The 20,789-nt window shown below is 54.6% G+C and overlaps 1 protein-coding gene across 2 annotated transcripts in view; it reads left to right on the top strand.

Annotated features, from left to right (window-relative positions):
• The window catches only part of SDC3 (syndecan 3), a 47,108-nt gene extending 26,850 nt beyond the window's left edge, over positions 1-20,258 (top strand). Inside the window, exons 2-6 of one of the 2 annotated variants that reach the window (XR_012583344.1) lie at positions 9,694-9,811; positions 10,350-10,990; positions 12,559-12,829; positions 13,423-13,967; positions 14,092-20,258. Coding sequence is in view for 1 of the 2 variants with exons in the window: in XM_074555719.1 (XP_074411820.1) it covers positions 9,694-9,811; positions 10,350-10,990; positions 12,559-12,829; positions 13,423-13,589 (1,197 nt within the window). In the remaining variant the exon portion in view is untranslated. Of the gene's footprint in view, positions 1-9,693; positions 9,812-10,349; positions 10,991-12,558; positions 12,830-13,422 lie in introns of both variants that reach the window. The other variant, XM_074555719.1, reaches the window with a different exon arrangement.
• Positions 20,259-20,789: the final 531 nt, after the last annotated feature.

Here is a 20,789-nt window from a genome sequence, read left to right as displayed (position 1 = left end):
GGGGAAAAGTGGTGGAAAAGGGGCAAAACTGGATGGAAAACGGGCAAAAAGTGATGGAAAATGGGCAAAAGGTGGTGGAAAACAGGAAAAATAGTAGAAAATGGGCAAAAATGGTGAAAAGGGGGCAAAAAGTGGTGGAAAATGGGAAAAATGGTGAAAAGGGGACAAAAATGGTGGAAATTATGGAAAAAGTGGTGGAAAGGGGCAAAAAGTGACAGAAAAGGGGCAAAAATGGTGGAAATTGGAAAAGTGATGGAAAATGGGCAAAAAGTGTTGGAAAATAGTAAAATATTGTGGAAAAGGGGCAGAAATGGTGGGAAGGTGAAAAAGTGGTGGTAATGGGCAAAAAGAGGTGGAAAATGGCAAAAAGTGTTGGAAAATAGGGAAAAAATGTTGGAAAGGGGCAAATACGGTGGAAAATGGGCAAAAAGTGACAGAAAATGGGCAAAAAGTGGTGGGAAAAATGATGGAGCCAGTGCAAAAAGTGGCTGAAAATGGACAAAAAGCGGCTGAAAATGGGCAAAAAATGGTGGAAAAGGGGGAAAAAATCTCCTTCCCGATGTGAGGCTGGGAGAGGGAATATTTCCTGTCCCTCGGAAGCGCCGGGGTGCCCCGGAGTGACCCTGGCTCTGTAATCAGCCCAACCATCTGCTGGCAGATTTGGGCGCTCCCCGGAGCTGCAGCTGCCACCAAACCCCTCCCGGATCCCAGCAGGGCTGGTGCTGCTGCATTGGGGAGCCTGGAATTCCAGGGATCCATCCCAGGGGATCAGCTGTGCCCTGGGGATGGAGAAAAATATCCAAATGTTGATTTTTCACCTTCCTGTGCTGGGCAATGGGCAGGGGGGCAGTGAATGGAAATGTCCTGAAAATGGGAATAATTTATTCAGGTCACCAAAATCCTCTCAGGGATGATTTTGGGATTAATTAGGAGACAGGAGGCTGCTCCCCAGCAAGTTCCTCCTCACAGCTCATCCTCCTTAGGTTCCTTTTTATGGGAAAATATTTTTTTTCTTTTATTTTTCTGAGTGTGCAAAATTTCCCATGGAGTTTGTCAGGTGTGGCTGAAAAGCTTTGGAATTTTTTTTTTTTTTATTTCTGGTTTTGAGGTGCAAATTTCTGGGGTTTTCTTCCCCCTCAGGAGAGCTGGGAATGAACTTTTTTTGTCTGTCTTTTTGCTAGGAAGAACCAAGAGGTTCAGGAGCCTGGAACTGAAAATTGAGAATTTTTCATTTTCCTGGGATGGAAAATTAAAAATAAACATTAAAAATAAAGGGAAAATTGTAAAGAAAATAAACACAAAAAAGGAAGCAGGTGCATATCCAACCCCAGGAATATCTGGGGGAAAGGGAAAGCAGGGAAATGTGGGTGGGACGTGGATGTCCCTATTAAAAAATGTCCCCAGCACCCCTGGAATGGGACAGGAACCACTCCCTGTTCCCGGATTATTTGCAGCTTTTGCAGGCAGGTAAACTGAGGCATGCAGGGATTTCTTTTCCCCTGGGCACATGCTGTCCCTCAGAGATCTGAATTTCAAAAAATTCAATTAAAAAACCCATCAAAATCCATTTTTCTTGGCCAAACCCCTGCAAGACTCCCCTCTCCTTGGGTAGGGAGCAGAGGAGTGGATTCCCTCAGCTCCTGGAGGATCTGGAAGGCAAACAGGGAATGTGGGAACCCCCAAATGAAACCAGAACCACCCTGGAGCACTGGGGTTTAACAGGCAGTGCCCATCCCTGTGCCAAGCACTCCAGGAAGGAAATAAATGGACAGACGTAAAGAAATTCCTATTTTGGAGCTCTCTGGGGAGCTGAGGGAGCTCTGGAATGAGCCTTGGTGGAGGTGAGAAAAGCCCAGGACAGTTGTGCACGTTAAGCTGCAATAGGATTATGGAGCAGAGCAAATTAAAACAATTCCCTAATGAGGAGGAGGGGAATTCCAGCTGGGATGGAGGCTGGGAGGGCCGGGAAGGAAGGAATGGATGGAGCTGGGGCAGGAATGGAATGGAGTGGAATGGAATGGAACGGGGGCAGGAATGGAAAGGAACAGGGGCAGGGATGGATGGAGAAGAGGTAGGAATGGGGCAGAAATGGAAGAAACAGGCAGGAATTGGTGGAACAGGGGCAGGGATGGATGGAGAAGAGGCAGGAATGGATGGAGGAGGGAATGGAATGGAATGGAATGGAATGGAATGGAATGGAATGGAATGGAATGGAATGGAATGGAATGGAATGGAATGGAATGGAACAGGGGCAGGAATGGATGGAATGGGGCAGGAATGGGGCAGGGATGGATGAAACAGGGTGAATCGGTGGAACAGTCAGGGATGGATGGAGGAGAGGCAGGAATGGGGCAGGGATGGATGGATGGATGGATGGATGGATGGATGGATGGATGGATGGATGGATGGAACACGGAATGGAATGGATGGAACAGGGGCAGGGATGGATGGTGGGGGGCAGGAATGGATGGTGGAGGGCAGGAATAGGTGGAGAAGGGGCAGGAATGGATGGTGGAGGGAATGGAATGGATGGAGCTGAGCAGGAATGGGTGGAACAGGGGGAGGGATGCATGGAACAGGAGCAGGGTTGAAGGAGGGGCAGGAATATAGGGCAGGAATGGATGGAACAGGAACAGGAATGGATGGAACAGGAACAGGAATGGATGAAATTGGGTGGGAATGGGACAGGAATGGATGGAAAAGAGGCAGGAATGTGTGGAGCTGGTATTCCCTGAGGGATGATGAAACTCGGGATCATCCATGTCCATTTTTGGGATGTGCCTGGCTCCTCTCACTGGCAGTGGAGAATCCATACAAATCCGGCATAATTGCAGCTCCTCCATCAACATTAATGATTATTTTCCTTGCAGAAAATGAGTGGCCAATTAAATCCAAATGCACTGGGCTTTGGGCAGCTCTTAATTGGGGTTTTAATTAATCTGAGCAACAATGGAGAAACACAAAACAAGGGGCTGGTCCTGGCTGAGCTCATGTCACATCTTGGGAGTGGATCTCCACTGGGATGATCATCCACACCCCTTTTCCAGTTCCCTGCATCCCAAATTCCAGCCTATCCTCCTGGGCTCTGCCTTGGGGATCTCCATCCCGAGCAGCTCTGGTGGTCCCCAGTCCGGTGGTGGTCCCCAGTCCCATGGTGGTCCCCAGTCCGGTGGTGGTCCCCAATCCCATGGTGGTCCCCAATCCCATGGTGGTCTTTTCCCAGGTTCCTGCTCAGAGCAGCTTTCCAACAGGTTTATTTTTAGCTCCCAGTCTTGGATCAAGGAGTGGAAATTCAGTGATGTTTTGGAGTGGGAAAAGAATCGTGGAGTTTTTTAAACTTCAGGAACGATGTTTTCATTCCAGCTTTTTGTGGAGCTCATATTATTCCAGCTGTTTATAGTATCCCTAAATCGCTTGCTGGGATGAGTTATTGAGGTTTTCAGTATAAAACACCAGAAAAGGACTTTTGAGGGGTGATTAATTGAAAATATCCCATAGAAAATATTCAAAGAATCAACATCTCCCCTGTGATATATTCTCAGTGTAGAAGTGTTTTCCTGGAGAAAGAATCTTCCTGCTCCTGACGGATTCCTGCCCTGGCTGTGTCATTCCAAGCTTTCAAACATGCCCAGGTCTGCCATTTCCCTGGGAAGAACAGCCTGGGGTGCTGCTGATCCATTGGCAACCTGGCTGGGCCATTCTCCAACCACCTTGTCCTGTCCTGGTGCCCCCGTGGCACTCAGAGCTGCTGGAATGGGATTTGGGCTCCCAGAGCTCCTCTGGGTTTGGGATTCCCAGAGCTTCTCCAGGTTTGGGGTTCCCAGAACTTCTCTGGATTTAGGCTTTCCAGAGCTGTCTCTGGATTTGGGATTCCCAGGGCTTCCCTGGATTTGGGCTTCCCAGAGCTTCTCCAGATTTGGGACTCCTAGAGTTTCTCCAGGTTTGAGCTTCCCAGAGCTTCTCTGGAGCTGGAATCCAAACAAGTGTAGAGATTTTGGGGTTTTGGTTTTGCTGTTCATTTTGGAAGTGGGATGGGCAGGAAGGGGATGCAGAGATGAGAACCTGGACATGGCACCAAGGGATGGGGATCCGTGGGATGGGACATGGATCCTCGTGCCACCTGCACAGCCCTGTCCCGTTTTCCAGGTGCTCTCCCCCTGATTCCATCCTTTCCCTCTTTCCCCTTTGGGATGTGGACCTGGCTGCTTCCCCGTGTCCCTGCTGCTGCTTCCCTTTTCCTGCCTTGGCCCCAACCCACATCCCAGAAATTCCAGAGGCTGCTGGATGGACACAGGCATTCTTGTCATGGAATAAAATCCCCTCCATCCCCAGCTCTCCCTTCCAGGTCTTCTCACAGCAGGAACTTCCTCATCTCCAACCACTCGTGGTCTTGGGGGCTGTGGGATGGGGGGGCTCCTCAGAATCCTGGCTGGACCTGGACTGGGCTCCTTGGAATTCTGTGTTTTCCTGGGACTTATCTCTCTGGAGCTGCTTGTGGATGCTGCCAGGGAATCTGGCCAGGAAAGGACTTGGCCACCTGGCCTTGTCCCCTCAGCCAGAGCTCCAGGCACAACCAGACCCTGGCTCCCAGCTCCTCAGGGGCATTCCAGAGCCAGATCCTGATTTTCTTTCTGATTCCCTCAGGGAAAGAACTCCTGAGGTTCTGCCTGGAGCCAGGAGGGCTGGGAACACCCACGGGCTGGGGTGTCCCTGTCACCTCCCACCTGCAGCAGATCCCTCCCAGCCAGAGCTCCTGGAGCGGGGGGTGCTGCTCCCACCTTCCTCAGAATCCATGGAATTAAATCAGGATTCTCCCGATCGGGAGAGCTCCCCCAGGAGCTGGAGGTGCCTCCTCTCCCCCCTTACCCCACCCCATGACCCCATTTCACTGCATCCCCCCGAGAAGGAGCCTCCATCCCTGGTTCGGGATGCAGGACACCACCCCTGGCTCCGGCGGGATGCGTCGCCATGGAGGAGGCGTTGCCATGGCGACCGTTGCCGTGGCGATGGCGACTGGCGCAGCAGGGCCCGAGAGCATCCCAGGGAGGTTCCCGGCCTCTCCCGGTGCTTGCAGATGGATTGATTGCCCAGGTTTCCCTCCCCCCGAGGCCAAACGCTCGGCTCTGAGAGCTTTTTCCACGGCAGCGTGCTTTGGGATCTGTTCTGGGGCAGATTTGGGGAGTTTAAATCCCGTGGAGTGGAAATGCCCTGAATAATAAAACAGCCTGCCCGGGGAAGGGGGGATGTACAGGGAATTTAGGAACTCCAAAGCAGGTGCTCCCCGGGATGTGTTCAGAGATGCAGAGGGGTCTGCAAGAACATCCTTGTGCCACACATGGAGGTGACCGGAGGGTCCCTTCTGTGCCTTGGTTTCCACCTCTTTTAAGCCCCCAAATCCTCTGTCTCTCCAAAAGCCCTTCCACAAAGTGGAAAATGCCCTAAATAATAAAATTCCCTGACCCTCCCTGCCTGGGGAAGAAGGGATATACAGGGAATTTAGGAAACTCCAAACCAGGTACTCTCTGTCCTCCAGGACCATCTTGGTACCCTAAGGTGACAGGAGGGTCCCTTCTGTGCCCTGCATTCTTTAAACCCCCAAATCCCGTGGAAATCTGCTCCTGGGGGTCTGAGTGAGACCCTTCAGCCCAGATTTACATTTCTCACCTGTAAAATGGTGTCACCAATGGCTGCCGAGAGGAGAGGAGAGGAGAGGAGAGGAGAGGAGAGGAGAGGAGAGGAGAGGAGAGGAGAGGAGAGGAGAGGAGAGGAGAGGAGAGGAGAGGAGAGGAGAGGAGAGGAGAGGAGAGGAGAGGAGAGGAGAGGAGAGGAGAGGAGAGGAGAGGAGAGGTGACACTGCCCATGTGGGGTGGTGGCACAGCCAATGGAGAAGGGCTGAAACCTCCCTGCCCACCTACTCAGCTCAGATGCTGCCAGCCCAAGGGCTCCGAGCCCTCGCTGGCTTTCCAATGCTCTGTGGGGGCTCTGGGTGGGATTTGTGCTGCTGGGAATGCTGTGAGCCTGTCCCTTGTCCCTTGGCTGCCGTTCCCTGCCAGCCCAGCCAAGCATGGAAGGGGGCAGGGAGTGTCTGGGTGGGAATCATCACCTGCCCATCCCCCTTTTCAGGGGGAAAAGGATCCTCTGGGATGGGCTGGGGATGTGTTTCTTATCCGAGCTCGATGTAGTGCCCGTGACAGTGCTGAGATCCGAGCCCTTTGTGTCTGGCGCGTATTCGGGGTCATTCAGAGCACAATGAGGGAGCTTTCAGTGAAATGTGACTTTCTGGCCCTGCCCTGGAGTCTGCTCTTCATCAGGGCTTGTTTTTATAGCAGCAGAGCTGTGACCTTTGGGGACCCGGGGGGAGTGGGAACGGGGCCGTTGTTTGGGGTCTGGGCGATGCCAGAGCCGGGTCCTGGCCCCAGTGACGGCTCATGGGACACAGGGATGTGACAGGAGCAGTTCCCTGGCTGCAGGACAGTCCTGGGCACTGCCAGCTCCTCCCTGGGCACACGGAAACCTTCCCACTCCTTGTCCAGAAGTGATGCATCCCCCCAGGGCAGCCTCATCCCGCCGCCTCCAGCAGCTCTGCCGTGATCCCGGGTTTAATTTCCCTAATGAGGCAGCGCTGAGCTTGGGAAGGAACCCCTGCCAAGAGCTGGCAGCTGGGCAGTTGGGATTGCAGGGACGGGAGCTGCTGGCCCTCGGCTGGAGCTGGCTAATAAATGGCATCCTGGTGCCACCAGGGCAGGGAGTGACAGGGTGACAGAGGCAGGGCCAGCAGCACACTGGGATTTCCTCCCTGCCCCAAGGAACTCTCTGCCTCACCCAGCTTTGGATTGAGCACCTGGAGAGGGTTGCTGGGAGCACCTGGAATGCTGCAAACCTGCCTCTTGTCCCAGCCACGGTGGGGACTGATCCAGATGGGGGCATGGCTGGTGTGACATCCCTATGGGATTCGTACCCTGGGAAAGGTTTTCTCTCTGGAGAAGCTGCTCCATCCCTCCCTGCCACCATCCCAGGGGATCAGGGGCTGCAGGATGGATCTGGCACATCCAAGGGTCCCTCCTGCTGTGGTCTGACCCCATGGAGCCCCCTGGGGCTGGGATAAAGTCTGGAGGAAGTTTCTCTTTTGGGACAAAACCAGGCAGCTGAGGCTTGACTTAGGGGCTGTGATGGATTGGGAATGGGGGCTGGGATGGATGGGGAATGGGGCTCTGATGGACTGGGAATGGGGACTGGGGTGGATTGGGAATGGGGCTGGGGTGGATTGGGAGGGGGGTCTGTGATGGATGGGGAGGCAGCCCCAGGTCGGGAGGTGGGAGCTGCTGTCCTGAGTGATTTGTGGTTTCCTGGGCTGGCAAACTCTGCCTTCCCTCCACTCCATCCTGGTCAGACAGGGGGAGCAGCTCCTCATTCCGGGGGGAGAAGCCCCAGAAGCAGCCCCTTGTTCCTGGGGGAGCAGGCCCTCATTCCCAGGGGGAGCAGCCCCAGGAGCAGCCCCTCGTTCCTGGGGAGGGGGAGCCAGGCACAGCCCGGGGCACGCAGAGCATTAACGATCCCAGCAGCACTAAATCCAAATAAACTCCGACTGCTCCCAAGATTTATGGCATGAGCCTGACCTCAAGCCGTCGGGGCTGCAGCTGGGAGGAGGTTACATCAGCACCTTGGGAATGGAGTGGGGAGGGGGCTTCTTTGGGAACAACATCCCAGTGTCCCAAATGTCCCTGGGCACCAGGAACACCTGGAGATTGCTCCCAAGTCTTCAGGCCTTTGTGGAGCTTGGTTGGGGCTGTGCTGCAAGTGGGGTCCACCCAGGTCTGGTCCTGGGGCTGTTGTGGGGTTTGTGCTGTCCTGGATGGGGCTTTTTCAGGTTTAGAGTAAGGGGGATGGATGGAGGGATGGATGGATGGATGGATGGATGGATGGATGGATGGATAGGGGATGGATGGATGGATGGATAGGGGATGGATGGATGGATGATGGATGGATGGATAGGGGATGGATGGATGGATGGATAGGGGATGGATGGATGGATGATGGATGGATGGATGGATGGATGGACGGATGGATGATGGATGGATAGATGGATGGATGGATGGATGGATGGATGGATGGATGGATGGAAGGATAGGGGATGGATGGATGGATGGATGGATGATGGATGGATGGATGATGGATGGAGGATGGATGGATGGATGGATGATGGATGGATGGATGGATGGATGGATGGATGGATGGATGGATGGATGGAAGGATGGAAGGATAGGTGGATGCATGGATGCACAGATGGCTGTTGGACAGATGGGAGCTGCTGAGCCAAGCTGGGATTTCCGTCCCCATTTCCTGCTCCAAGCCCAGAGCCAGGAGTCTTTAACGGCCTCATCTGGTTCCAATTTCAGGAGGAACAAAGGGAGCGGGGCCATGTGGCTCCCATCAGGGAGAGGCTTTGCAGGTCACGTAGGGAGAATCCCACCCTCGGGAACGGGGATGGGCTGGGGAGCGCCAGGCTCTCCTCATTTCTTGGGCAGCCTTGATACTTCTGGTGTAAAAACACCAAAAGGCAAATGAGAGTGATTCCCAATGTTTCTTCCCGCACACCTCAATCCTTGGCATTTTTCCTTGCCTTCCCATCAGTTCTGGTGACCTGTCTCATATTTTTGGGCTGTGCAATTACCAAATCCCTGAGGGTTTGTTCTGCTGGATCACAAATTCCAGTGAACTGCTGGTGACGGGCTGTTGGAATCCAGGATGGCACAGCTGGGGGGCAAAGGCTGAATATTCCCAGAGGTTTGGGAAGCACGTGGGGTGCTGGTGACCGGCAGGATGCATCCAGTGGCTGCTGGGGACAGCTGGAACAGATCCAGCCAGACACAGCTCAGACACTGAAAAGCTCAACTCCCCCTGCCCTTCCCGAGCTGCTGGATTCTCCCTCCTGGTGGGAGAAGGGATGTGGGGACAAAATGCGAGTCAGGTCCCAAATTCCTCTGTCTGATTGTTCAAGCTCCAAGCTGCAGTGAAAACAAAGAAACCCGGAGCTGTTTTCGGGAGGTAAAATGCTCCGGGAGAGACAGGGACCCTTCAAGGCCTTGATTTGAAACTGAAGCTCGAACCTGGCTCGTTACATCTTGAAACATCCGATGCGATCTCGCAGATCAAAGCCGCCTTGTTTGCCTTGTAATGAGGTGTCAAAGCGTTTCCTTGCAACGCCGACAGGAGACACTTTGATCTGCAAAACAAGATGTTTAAGAGTGCTGCTAGCGAGGGCTCCCCGTGTTTTCGCAGCTCTGGGAGGCAGGGGAATATTTGAAGTCTGGTGTTGTTTCCTCTGGAGGCTTCCCAAGCTGTGGCAGCTGATGAGGTGTTGCTGTCACACCGGAGCCAGGACTCACAGGAAAATCATGGAGCCTGAACAGCAGCCAGATGGAGAACCAAGCCAAGCATTTTTCTTACAGCTTCCAAAAGGAATTGCTGGGTTTTCCCCCATAAAAGGCTTTTTTGTCCATGGGAAATGCTGGAGTTGGTGTGAGCTCACTCTGAGTTGTTTGGGGGAAAATGCTGCGATTCTGGGTGGTTCAGCTGAAAGCTGTTTGTGCTGCTGCTGCCTTTGCTTGGCTTTCCCCATGCTTTGTACCACCAGGGGTGGCTGGGGTGTCACTGGGTGGGACTGGAGTCACTCACGGGTCCCTCTGGTCACAGGCTCAGCGCTGGCGCAATGAGAACTTCGAGCGGCCCGTGGACCTGGAGGGCTCCGGGGACGACGATCCCTTTGGGGAGGATGAGCTGGATGACATCTACTCCGGTTCTGGCTCGGGGTGTGAGTACTGGGAAATGTCCCTGGATGGTTGGGGGGTTCCTGGGATTCCTGGGAAGGGTTCTTGGCCAGCTTGGTCCCTGGATGGTTGGGGAGTTCCTGGGAAGGAACTGGCTGTGGGAATGAGGAGTTCCTGGGAAGGCCCTTGGCTGGCTGTGGAGTTGGGCAGTTCATGGGAAGGTCTTTGGCTGGCTATGGTTTTGGGAAGCTCTGGAGAAGGGTGTCTGGCTGACTGTGAGGTTGGAAGGCTGGAGAGGGGATGTGAGGGAGGGAATTGCCCTTTATCCAGCACTGGAATTGTCCTCTGAGACAAAAGAAATGGGAACTGTCCCAAAAGTTGGGCTCCATGTCCCGGTTCACCCTCTGGCCCTACCGGGCAGGACTGGCCCCTCACAGACCCCAGAGAGGGCTTTGGCCACCACATGGGCACAGCCCTTGGTTTCTGCCAAGTCTGGAACCATCCGTGCTCTCGGATTTTGGGGATGATGCCATGGAAATGCATCAGCAGCAGCTTCACTCCTCCCTCTTGTCCCCGTTTCAGATTTCGAGCCAGAGCCGGGGCTGGACACGGCTGTGAGCCTGACCACGGACACGCTGGTGACACTGCCCACCACGGCGGCCGTGCTGCCCGTCACCGCTGCCCAGCCCATGGCAACGCCCCTGGAGCCGTCCCCCACCCCCCAGGACACCACCCCTGGGCGGGCCACCAGCTCCTTCCCCATCCCCAGGACCACAGAAGCACCGGTGGTGCCCAGCTGGAAAACCACAACTGCCACCACCACCAGCACCACGGCCAGCGAGCCCCCAACCACCATGGCCACCACCACCACGACCACCATGGCCACCACGACCACCACCACCACCACCACCACGGAGGCCACCACGACCACAAGCAGCACCACCGTGGCCACGGCCAAGCCCACCACCATCCGGAGGTTCCTGCCCCCCTTGGCCACCAAGGCGGCCACCACCCGGACCCCCACCACCCTGGAGACCCCCACCACGCCTGTCCCCGAGACCAGCACGCCGACAGAGGTGGCCACGTCACGCGCTGTCCCCACCAGCACGGCCAGGCCCAGGGCCCTGCCAAAGCCCAGCACCTCGAGGACTGCAGAGCTCCCCGAGAAAAGCACGGCCTTGCCACCCACGGCCACCACGCTGCCGCCCACTGAGGCCCCCCAGGTAGGAGGCCAGAGCCCTTCTCACCTGCTCGGGGCTCCTGGGCTCCCTGGAAGCCAAAGTGGTGGCCACTGGAGGCCTTTGGTGCCCATCCATCCTTGGCCATTTGCTCTGAGGGAGGTGGAGGCAGGCTGGGCTCTTCCAGAGCCAAAGGAGGAGAAGGGGGAGCTCAGCCCGGGCAGGGGTTCAGGCTCCTGGGGCACCCAGGATGTGCCCCCCACCCCGGTGACCCCGCTCTGCCTCCTTCGGAGCGGCTTCCCCAGGCAGGAGGGCAGCGGTGCCGCATCCCATGGGACACAGCGACTGTCCTCGGGGTTCGGTGTCATGTCCCAGCTCCCGCCCCTCGCCGGGAGTCCCAAACTCTCCTCAATTACCGCTTGATGGTGCATTTCCAGCCCATCGGGTGTCCTGAGCAGGAATTTCAGCTCCATCTCGCATTCAGAGCCCCTCAGGGGCCCTTTGCAGCCGCTTTGACTGAAAGGTGGAGTGATTTGTCTAAACTACTCTCTCTTTTCCGCCTGCAAATGCGTGCTCGGAGCGCTCGGGGCTCCCGCTGACCTTCAATTAATCCCTGTCACAAACGCGGCCGCTCGCTCGTGGGAAGCGCTGAGCCGTGCGCGGGCCCCGGGGCAGCGGGACATGGAGAGGGCTCCCAGCCCCGCCCCAGACAGCTCCCGGCTCATCCCGAATCCCGGCCCATCCCGAATCCCGGCTCATCCCGAATCCCGGCCCATCCCGAATCCCGGCTCATCCCTAACCCTGCTCAGTGACCGAGGCAGGAGGGACGGAGCCCATCGCCCCAGCAGGGAGGGGTCCGGGGGAGGTTTGGCTCGGGGATTCTCCAGCTTGGTGGATGCCGAGGTACATTGGGAAACGTCCGGAGATTTGGTCCCGAGGGGATGTGCAGGAGGATCCCAGCGAATGGATCAGGGACGGGATGGAGGGGGTGGCATGGATCATATTCCCAGGCAACCCTTGAGGCCGGGACCCCCTCCTTGCCAAGGGAATTGGGCAGGGACAGCAGGGAGCTGGGCTGGGTGACAGCCCTGTGGCCTGGGTGATAGAGGCCCATCCTCCTGCTCCTGCCCTGTGCAGCAGGAAGGGGGAAGGGACCCGTGAAGCTCATCCAGCAGCATCCAATCCTTCCTCTTGCCATGCTGGTGCGGCATGGAGGTTGTGTCACCTCCTGTTAGGAGTGAGTCACCTTCCAGCAGTGACATCCCACCTGTGCTCTGGGGAGAGAGCCCAGCACAGGGTCTGAGATGGGATACCGGGGAGAAATCCTTCCCTGAAAGGGTGGAGGATCTGGAATGGGATCTCTTTAGGAGAAACTACAGGGAACAGGTCCTGGGATGGGAACAGAGAATGGCCTGGCTCAGCCATGGTGGCCTCAGCCATTTGGTGACCATGACATGGGGTTGTGTTGTCGCTGTGGTACAACATCAGTGACACAGGGAAGGGACATCCCAATGTCATCCCCATGTCCCCCACCCTATCCTTGGTCTGGTGATGTCCTCCCTGTGGACACTCTTTGGTCCTTGTCCCCTGCTCCATCTTATCCTTTCTCCCAGATGGAGCCAGGGGAGGTGACAACAGCTCCCGACAAGGAGCCAGAGGTGCCGGCCAGCAGCGGCCCCAGCGGGGACTTCGAGATCCGGGAGGAGGAGGAGACAACTCGTCCCGACCTCGGGAATGAGGTGGTGGCTGTGGTGACACCACCAGCAGGGCCGGGGCCCGGCAGGAACGTGGAGACGGGGCTGTTGGACAACACGATAGACTCGGGCAACTCGGCCGCTCAACTGCCCCAGAAAAACATCCTGGAGAGGAAAGAGGTGTTGATAGGTGAGATATGGGACCGGGGGTTTGGAGGTGACACTGAGGACCAGAGGGGTGGCACTGATGGCTGGGGATGACCCTGAGAGGCAGGGGGATGGCACTGATGGTCAGAGGGGTGACACTGATGGACGAGGGAGTTGCACTGAGAGCTGTCAGTGGCACTGATGGCCATGGGTGGAACTGAGAGCCATGGGTGGCACTCACAGCTGCGGGTGGCACTGATGGCTGTAGGTGGCACTGACAGCCTTGGGTGGCACTGACAGTGGTGGGTGGCACTGATGGAGCCATGGGTGGCACTGACTGCTGTGGGTAGCACTGACAGTGGTGAGTGGCACTGATGGCTGTGGGTAGCACTGATGGATGGAGGGGATGGCACTGACAGTCATGGGTGGCACTGACGGCCGCAGGTGGCACTGACAGTTGTGGGTGGCACTGATGGCTGTGGGTGGCACTGATGGCTGTGGATGGCACTGATGGCTGTGGGTGGCACTGACAGCCGGGGGTGGCACTGATGGCCGTGGGTAGCACCGATGGATGCAGGGGATGGCACTGACAGTCATGGGTGGCACTGACAGCCGTGTCCCTGTGCGTTGTTGCAGCGGTGATTGTGGGCGGCGTGGTGGGCGCCCTTTTTGCCGCCTTCCTGGTGATGCTGCTCATCTACCGCATGAAGAAGAAGGACGAGGGCAGCTACACCCTGGAGGAGCCCAAGCAGGCCAACGTCACCTACCAGAAGCCCGACAAGCAGGAGGAGTTCTACGCGTAGACGGAGAGCCCGGAGTGCCTCACGCTTCCTCCCTCCCTCCCTCCCCGCTCCAAACCCTCCTCCTCCTCTCCTCCATCCAGTCTCTCTCTCCCCTCCCTCCTCTCTCTCTTTTTTTGGGATCAGACTGTGAATTTTTAAAAGCAAAACCCGCAGCGGCTGAAGGAGGAAATGCGTCCTTGGCATGGGGGGCACAGGGTGCCCGGAGCAGAACTGGGGTTCTGAACACTGCCAAGGTGACACCGAGCATTGCTGTGGTCACATGGAGTGTGCCCAGGTCATGTCAAGCAGTGCCCATGTCACGTCAAGCAGTGCTGCCATCACACCAAGCACCCCAAGATGACACTGAGCACCGCTGAGGTGACACTGAGCAGTGCTGTGGTCACACAGAGTGTGCCCAAGTCACATCAAGCAGTGCCCATGTCACATCAAGCAGTGCTGCCGTCACACCAAGCAGCACCAAGGTGTCACTGAGCAGTACCATGGTCACACCAAGCAGTGCGAGGTGTCACTGAGCAGTGCCATGGTCACACTGAGTGTGCCCAGTCACATCAAGCAGTCAATGCTGCCATCACACCAAGCAGCACCCAGGTGACACCAAGCACAACCATGGTCATACTGAGCACGCCATGGTCACAGTGAGCAGCACCACAGTGACACCAAGCAGTGCCCGGGTCACGCTGAGTGGCGCCAAGGTGACACCGAGCACACCCGGGTCCCTCTGAACAGTGCCGTGGTCACACTGAGCACCCTGAGGTGACACCAAGCAGCACCGTGGTGACACTGAGCAGCACTGAGGTCACCCAGAACAGCGCGACGATCACGCCGAGTACGCCCGGGTCACACCAAGCAGTGCTGTGGTCACAGTGAGCACCCCAAGGTGACACTGAGTGCACCTGGGTGACATCAAGCAGCGCTGCGGTCACACCGAGCACCCTGAGGTGCCACCGAGCAGCGCTGCAGTCACAGTGAGCACCCCAATGTGACACTGAGTGCACGTGGGTCACACTGAGCACGCCACAGTCACACCGAGCACCCTGAGGTGACACCGAGCACCGCTGGCCTTTCTGCTGGCGGGAGGGACGGGACATGGAGCCGATGCCAAGGAGCCGATGCCAGGGCAGCCGTGCCCGGGAGTGCCCTGGAGAGCACGGGATGGGCTGCCCACGGTGCCTGGAGCTCAACTGGACTTTTCCCAACACCACCACCACGAACTCTGGGATTCAGACCCTTCCTGCCAGCCCTGGGGCGCAGGGGGTTTGCTTTGGATTTATTGCCCTTATTTTTCCGTCCATAAAAGAAGGAGATTCCCTTCCTTCTGTCTCATCTTTATTTTTTGGTTTTCCTTTGGAATGGGGTTGGTCGCTCTGCAGGAATCTCCTTCTGCTGGAAGAGAGAATGTGACTCTCCAACGCTCCTGGAGCCTTGGGAAAAGCACAAGGGGCTGGAATACCTGGGATTTGCTCCTGGAGTGGGGAAAAAAGGAAATAAATACAAACCCTGGGAACTATCCCTTGGATCAACATTCTGGAGAGCTTGTGGAGCTGCATTGGGGCATCCCATGCTGCCATCCAGTCACCCCTGGAATCTCTTGGATCCACATCTGGCTGAGGCGTTTGGCCAGGAAGGGACTTGGCTTGGGCTGGGTTTTCACTGTGACCACTAAAGCTCGGCTTTGCTGGACATTCCTTTGGGAGGAGCTGGGAATGGAGAAGCTGAATCCTGTGCCTGGCTCTTCCAGAGGGGATAACAGAGCTCTGCAGGGCGTGGGATGCAGCCTAAGGGGGGAAATCCAAGCAGGGACCATCCCTGAACCCTCAGGGTCCCACCGAGGTGAGGAAGGGGAGGCACAACCACGGCTCAGCCCCAGGGCTGGTTCAATCATTGCAAAGATCCCAAAATCGATGGAAATACCCAGGATTGATGGCTTTCCTTTGTTTTTTGCATCCCTGGGATGGATGGTTTTCCTTCACTGGTGTTTAAATCCCAGCACAACCCACAGGGCTGGAGAGAACCCAACCCTGCCACACCCCAGGTATCCCCTCTGAGGCTGCCCAGGGTGCAGATTAATTAACTCAGATATTTCAATTAAGGTGTTTCAATGAGGTGGCTCTTAATTAGCTGGAGCCCTGATTGTGGGGTTTTGTTGTCGCAATGGTTGTGATCTCGATGGGGTCCCATGGAGAGTTTTGATTTGCTCTTGGAACAATTGAAATGGGAAAATCTGGGGGAAAAAATCATTGCTTTGTGAATTAACAGTGCCAGAGACACTTTTGCCCCTGAGGGGATTGAGGGATTTAGGGTTTCATGGCCCTGGACAGAAGAGCTTCGTTGTGGAAGGGATTTGAGGCCAGAAGAATATTTTGAATATATATAAATACATATCTCCACTCCTGTACACCCACAGTAACACAGGTGTGGAAGGAAACAAAATCCCTGGAATTTCTCAGTGCACTAGGATGCTTGGGTGGGATTTGGAGTTGGGAAGTTGGGAGCTCTGGGCTGCTTTTCCCTGGGATATAAGCCAAAATGACGACCTGGCTTTACTTCAGGATAGAGAACAGAGACCCACATGTGGGTCAGCTCCAAATCCTCATTTTTGAGCTGTCAGCCTCAAAATCCTCATGGTTTGGTTTCTTGGAGCTTGGAGAAAGCCCTGTTGGATGGTTGGGGTGGTGCTGGGAGTGACCATTTCCGTGTCTATCCCCGAGGGGGGATGAGGATGAGGATAAGGATGAGGATAAGGATGAGGATGCTCCAAAGGAGGGAGCACACTCTAAAGGAGCCTGGTGCCAACCCAGAGCAACTTTGTGCTGCTCCAGGGGGAGTTTGGACTCCTGGATTTGATGATTTGGAGGATTTTTCCCTGATGGGATCACACAAAGGGGAGTGGCGCAAGTCAAGGTCATCAAGGTCACCCAAAATCCCCATCTTTTGGGAAACCTGGATTAAATCTTTAGAGCTTGCTTAAAAAAAAAATAAAAATCCCTCCCAGCTTAATCTTTTTAATGCTGCTTTTCAGAGTTGCCTCCTTAATCTTCTTCATTCCATTTTTTCCTCCTATTTAATAGTCTGAAGTTCCATAATACAGTTTTTTTACTCACTCAAGCTTAACCTCGTCCCTCTCAGCTGGTGTTAGGTTGTAATCCTGGCACTTAAATCCATCACAGCTTCGGGAGTGAGGGAAGCCGGAGGTGGGAGGGTGAGAGGAGCCTGGGCAGGGCTTCTGCAGTAATTAAAATCTGAGATAAACACAATAAAAAAAGGTGAAGGCAACTAAACTGCTAATCAGAAGTGATGAAATAATTCATTATCTCCTGCTCCCACACTTTTGCTGTCCACGAGGAGAGGGATGTGGGCTCCAGGAGAGTTTTTTGTTTTGGAGCCAAATTTTGTGGTTGTGTAGTGATGTCACAGCCTCTTGTGTCACCTCAGATCCATGGGGGCTGTTGGAGTCAATGTTTGAAGGGAACAAAAAAGTCTTGTTCTGGAGGATGTGACCCTGTGCCTCCCTCCAGGGAGATGGGATGGAGCTGAGTATAGGCAGGATTTTTTGGGGAAGTCCATCTCCCCAAAAAATCCTGGATAAAGGCATTTCTCCCTGAGCAGAGCCACAGGGATGGATAAAAACCCAACCTGAGGGTTGGTGCCTGGTGCAGGTGGAGGCAGCTGCTCCCTCCAGCAGGCACTCCTGCTCTGGGGCTTTCCAGGGATTCCTGATGGGAACAGGGATGGGGAAGAGGAGGAGGCTCCACACAGGAGCTTCCAGCTTTCCCCAGAACAGATTTTTGGGAAAATTAACTTCAGTGGGAGCAGAAGCATCTCCAGCATCTTCCTTTCCCAAAGCTGAGTCTGGCACCATCCCCTCTGCCCAAATTCCCATCCCTCACCCTGATCCCAGCTGGAGCAGTGCCCAGATGTGCTGGTCCTTCCAGCTGTGCTCCTTGAGGGATTTTTCCATGGCTTTTCCATTTCTTTTCCGCTCGTTACTGTGTGTGTGTGATGTGCTGGAGCTGCAGGGAGAACCTTGGCTGTTCCAGCTGGATCATTTTAGGAGTTTCTGGAGTTGCAGGGTGGTGTGGGCTGTTCTGCCAGCTGTGCCAGCCTTGAGGCTCTCCCTGCTGGAATTGCAGCAGGAAAAGATGGAGAAAATCCAGCAGAACAGCCAGGAACTCCTAGGCCACATCCAAAGGGAAGGGAAGAGCAGAGAGCTCAAACCAGGGCTGGAATGGGGAGTTTGGTAAGGGCAGGACATGGAAGGGGCCCAGCAGCAGCAGGGTCTGGCCCTGAGTGGGTTTTGCAGGGTGGGATTTGTCCCCTTAGCTCTAAAAATCTCTCTTATCTGGGATTTTTCCATGAAAAGCACCAGGTGTCTGTTGGGATGGAGCTGCCCCTTAGCTCCAAAACCACTCTGATTTTGGACCTTTCCATAACGAGCCATGCTTGGGGGACCCAGCTGCAGGGAAAGGGATGGGACAGGCATGGCTCGGGCTGGCTGACTGCCAGGATGGGCTGGTTTGCCTCAAATTCCCCCTCTCCCTCCCCCATTCCCCAACAATCCCTGTCTGGGAGTTCCTTTGCTCATCTCCAGCATTTTGAGCTACCTGTGCTGTGAATCCCCAGCTCAGATCCTTCCACAGGAACAAATCCACCAGCCAAGAACTGGAATGGATTTTTTAATTCCCCTTTCCTCCCATAACCACCCTTGTCATGATCTTTTCCATGCTCCAAGGTTTTCTGCCAGGCTCTGAAGTAACTCTGAGCTCTCAATCCAGACAACTTTGGTGGGAATGAGCTCCCTGGGATCCCAGGAGTGGGGCTGGGCTGGGGCTGTCTGTGTGTGTATATAATGTGTGTATGTAATTAATGTATATGTAGAGATGTATAGATGGGCATGGGGCCAGGGGGCTCTGCTCCTGAGGGGGAAAAGGAGGAGGAAAAAGAGGAAAATAAGGATGAAAAAGAGAAAAAGGAGGAGGAAAAAGAGGAAAATAAGGATGAAAAAGAGGAAAAGGAGGAAAAGGAGGAGGATTTGTCCTCCAGCACCACATGCTGGGCTCTGCAGCCCTTGGCCCCTGTCCCAAGGAATGTGGGATTCAGCCTCATTCCCTGTCCCAAGGGATGCAGGAGTCCCTGCCCAAGGAATTCGGGACTCAGCCTTGGCCCTGCTCCCAAGAGATGTGGGATTTCCTCTCCCAAGGGATGTGGGATTCAGCCTCAACCCTTTTTCTAAAGGATTTGGGATTCCCCTCATTCCCTGTCCCAAGGGATTCGGGATTCAGCCTTGGCATCATTTCCAAAGGATGCAGGATTCCCTGTCCTAAAGGGTGTGGCATTCCCATCATTCCCTGTCCCAAGGGATGCAGGATTCTCTGTCCCAAAGGATGTGGGATTCGGCCTCATTCCTTGTCCCGAGAGATGTGGGATTCAGACTTGGCCCCGCTCCCAAGGGATGCAGGATTCCCTGTCCCAAGGGATGTGGGATTCCACCTTTCCTGCTGCTCCTCCCTCCCCTCCCTGTCCTTCACATCCCAGTCCTGATCCTGATCCCAATCCTGAACTAGGTCCTGATCCGATCCCAGTCCCAATCCCGATCCCAGTCCCGATCCCGATCCCAGTCCTGGTCTCGGTGGGTTGGGATCTCCCAGGTGGGATCAGGAGCCTTTTACCACTGCAGGGCCGGAGCAGATCCGGGCTGGGATCCCGGGGTGGATCCAAATCCCCGCAGGCTCCGGAGCCTCCCCAGTCCTTGTGCCAGCAGCTCCCCCTTCTCTTAGAGGAGCCCCAGAGGGTCTGCAGATCCCAACTTTTATTTCTGTGTTTATTTCCCCCATTCTTTTAAATTTTGGGTAAAAATCCCCTGATTTTTCACACTCCAGCACTTCTCCCAAGACCTCCAGGGCTCCAGGGGTTTTTCCTGCAGGAATTGCCCCCGTTCAGGGTCCCCCCTGGCCGAAGTCACCCCAGCCCAGCTGACAATCAAACCAGACTCCCGAAAAACAGGAATCCATTGCAGTTTGATAGAAAAACTTTTTAAATTCCCCCCCTTCTCTCTCACCACCACATCTCCAGGATAAACCATCACCCACTGCTCCTCCTGTAAATAAACATCGAACCTTCTTGTATAAATTAAAAATAAAATAATTGTAAAAAAAAGACAAAAACAATTCCATTGATAAACATCCCAAAAATAAAATTAAAAAAAAAATCTCCCTTTCCAGAAGATTGAAGTAATTCCAACTTTTTTTTTGGAGCTGATTTCCAATCCCCATAGGAGAACAAAACAAAGATCTGGAAAACTACAAATGTTGGAGCTTTCAATGAATCCGGGAGGGAAAAAAAATGCATGTAAATATTTTTAATAGGAGACATATCTTAAACAGAACTTTTTTTTGTATGTACATAACTCTCCTAGAGTTTAGTACTGAAATGGCTTCATAGTGTCTGTTTCGAAAAGGAAAGGAAAAGAAAATGTTTGTTAATTGTTTTTGTTCTTACTCAATGGCCAAAACTTTAAAAATAATGACAAAAAAAAAAAAAAGACTCTAAAAATAATCTTTGCCAATGGATCTAGCACTGTAATGGTACTGTCTATTTTTTTTAATTATTTCTGTGCTGTGCCCATTTATAAAATGAGGAAAAGATAAAAAATAAAGTCATTTAAACATTGTCTGCCCAGGGCCTGGCCTGAGTTCTTGGTGCTGCTCCGGGAGCGGAGGGAGAAGGTTCTGCCTGGTCCTGGGCCCATCAGGGTGGGGTTAACGAATGGTTTCCATGGCAACTGCAGCGATGCTGAGGAACCTGGAACATTCCAGCACAGCCATGGATGATCCCAATATAGTGCTGGATGATCCCAGTAGAGCCATGGATGATCCCAGTACAGCTCTGGGCCATCCCAGCACAGCCCTGGATACTCCCACCAAAGCCCTTGATGATCCCAGAACAGCCTGGAAATGCTCCCCTGGAGAGGAGAAGGCTCCAGGGAGAGCTCAGAGCCCTTGCAGGGCCTGAAGGGGCTCCAGGAGAGCTGCAGAGGGACTGGGGACAAGGATGGAGGGACAGGAGCCAGGGAATGGCTGCCAGTGCCAGAGGAATGGCAGGGCTGGATGGGATCTTGGCAACTGGGAATTGTTCCCTGGCAGGGTGGGCAGGGGCTGGGCTGGAATTGCCAGAGCAGCTGTGGCTGCCCCTGGAGCCCTGGCA

Source organism: Zonotrichia albicollis, chromosome 20 (genome assembly GCF_047830755.1).
Source record: "Zonotrichia albicollis isolate bZonAlb1 chromosome 20, bZonAlb1.hap1, whole genome shotgun sequence".
Taxonomy (NCBI): domain Eukaryota; kingdom Metazoa; phylum Chordata; class Aves; order Passeriformes; family Passerellidae; genus Zonotrichia; species Zonotrichia albicollis.
The sequence above is the reverse complement of the archived record's forward strand: the minus strand, read 5'-3'. Positions and strand labels throughout refer to the sequence as shown.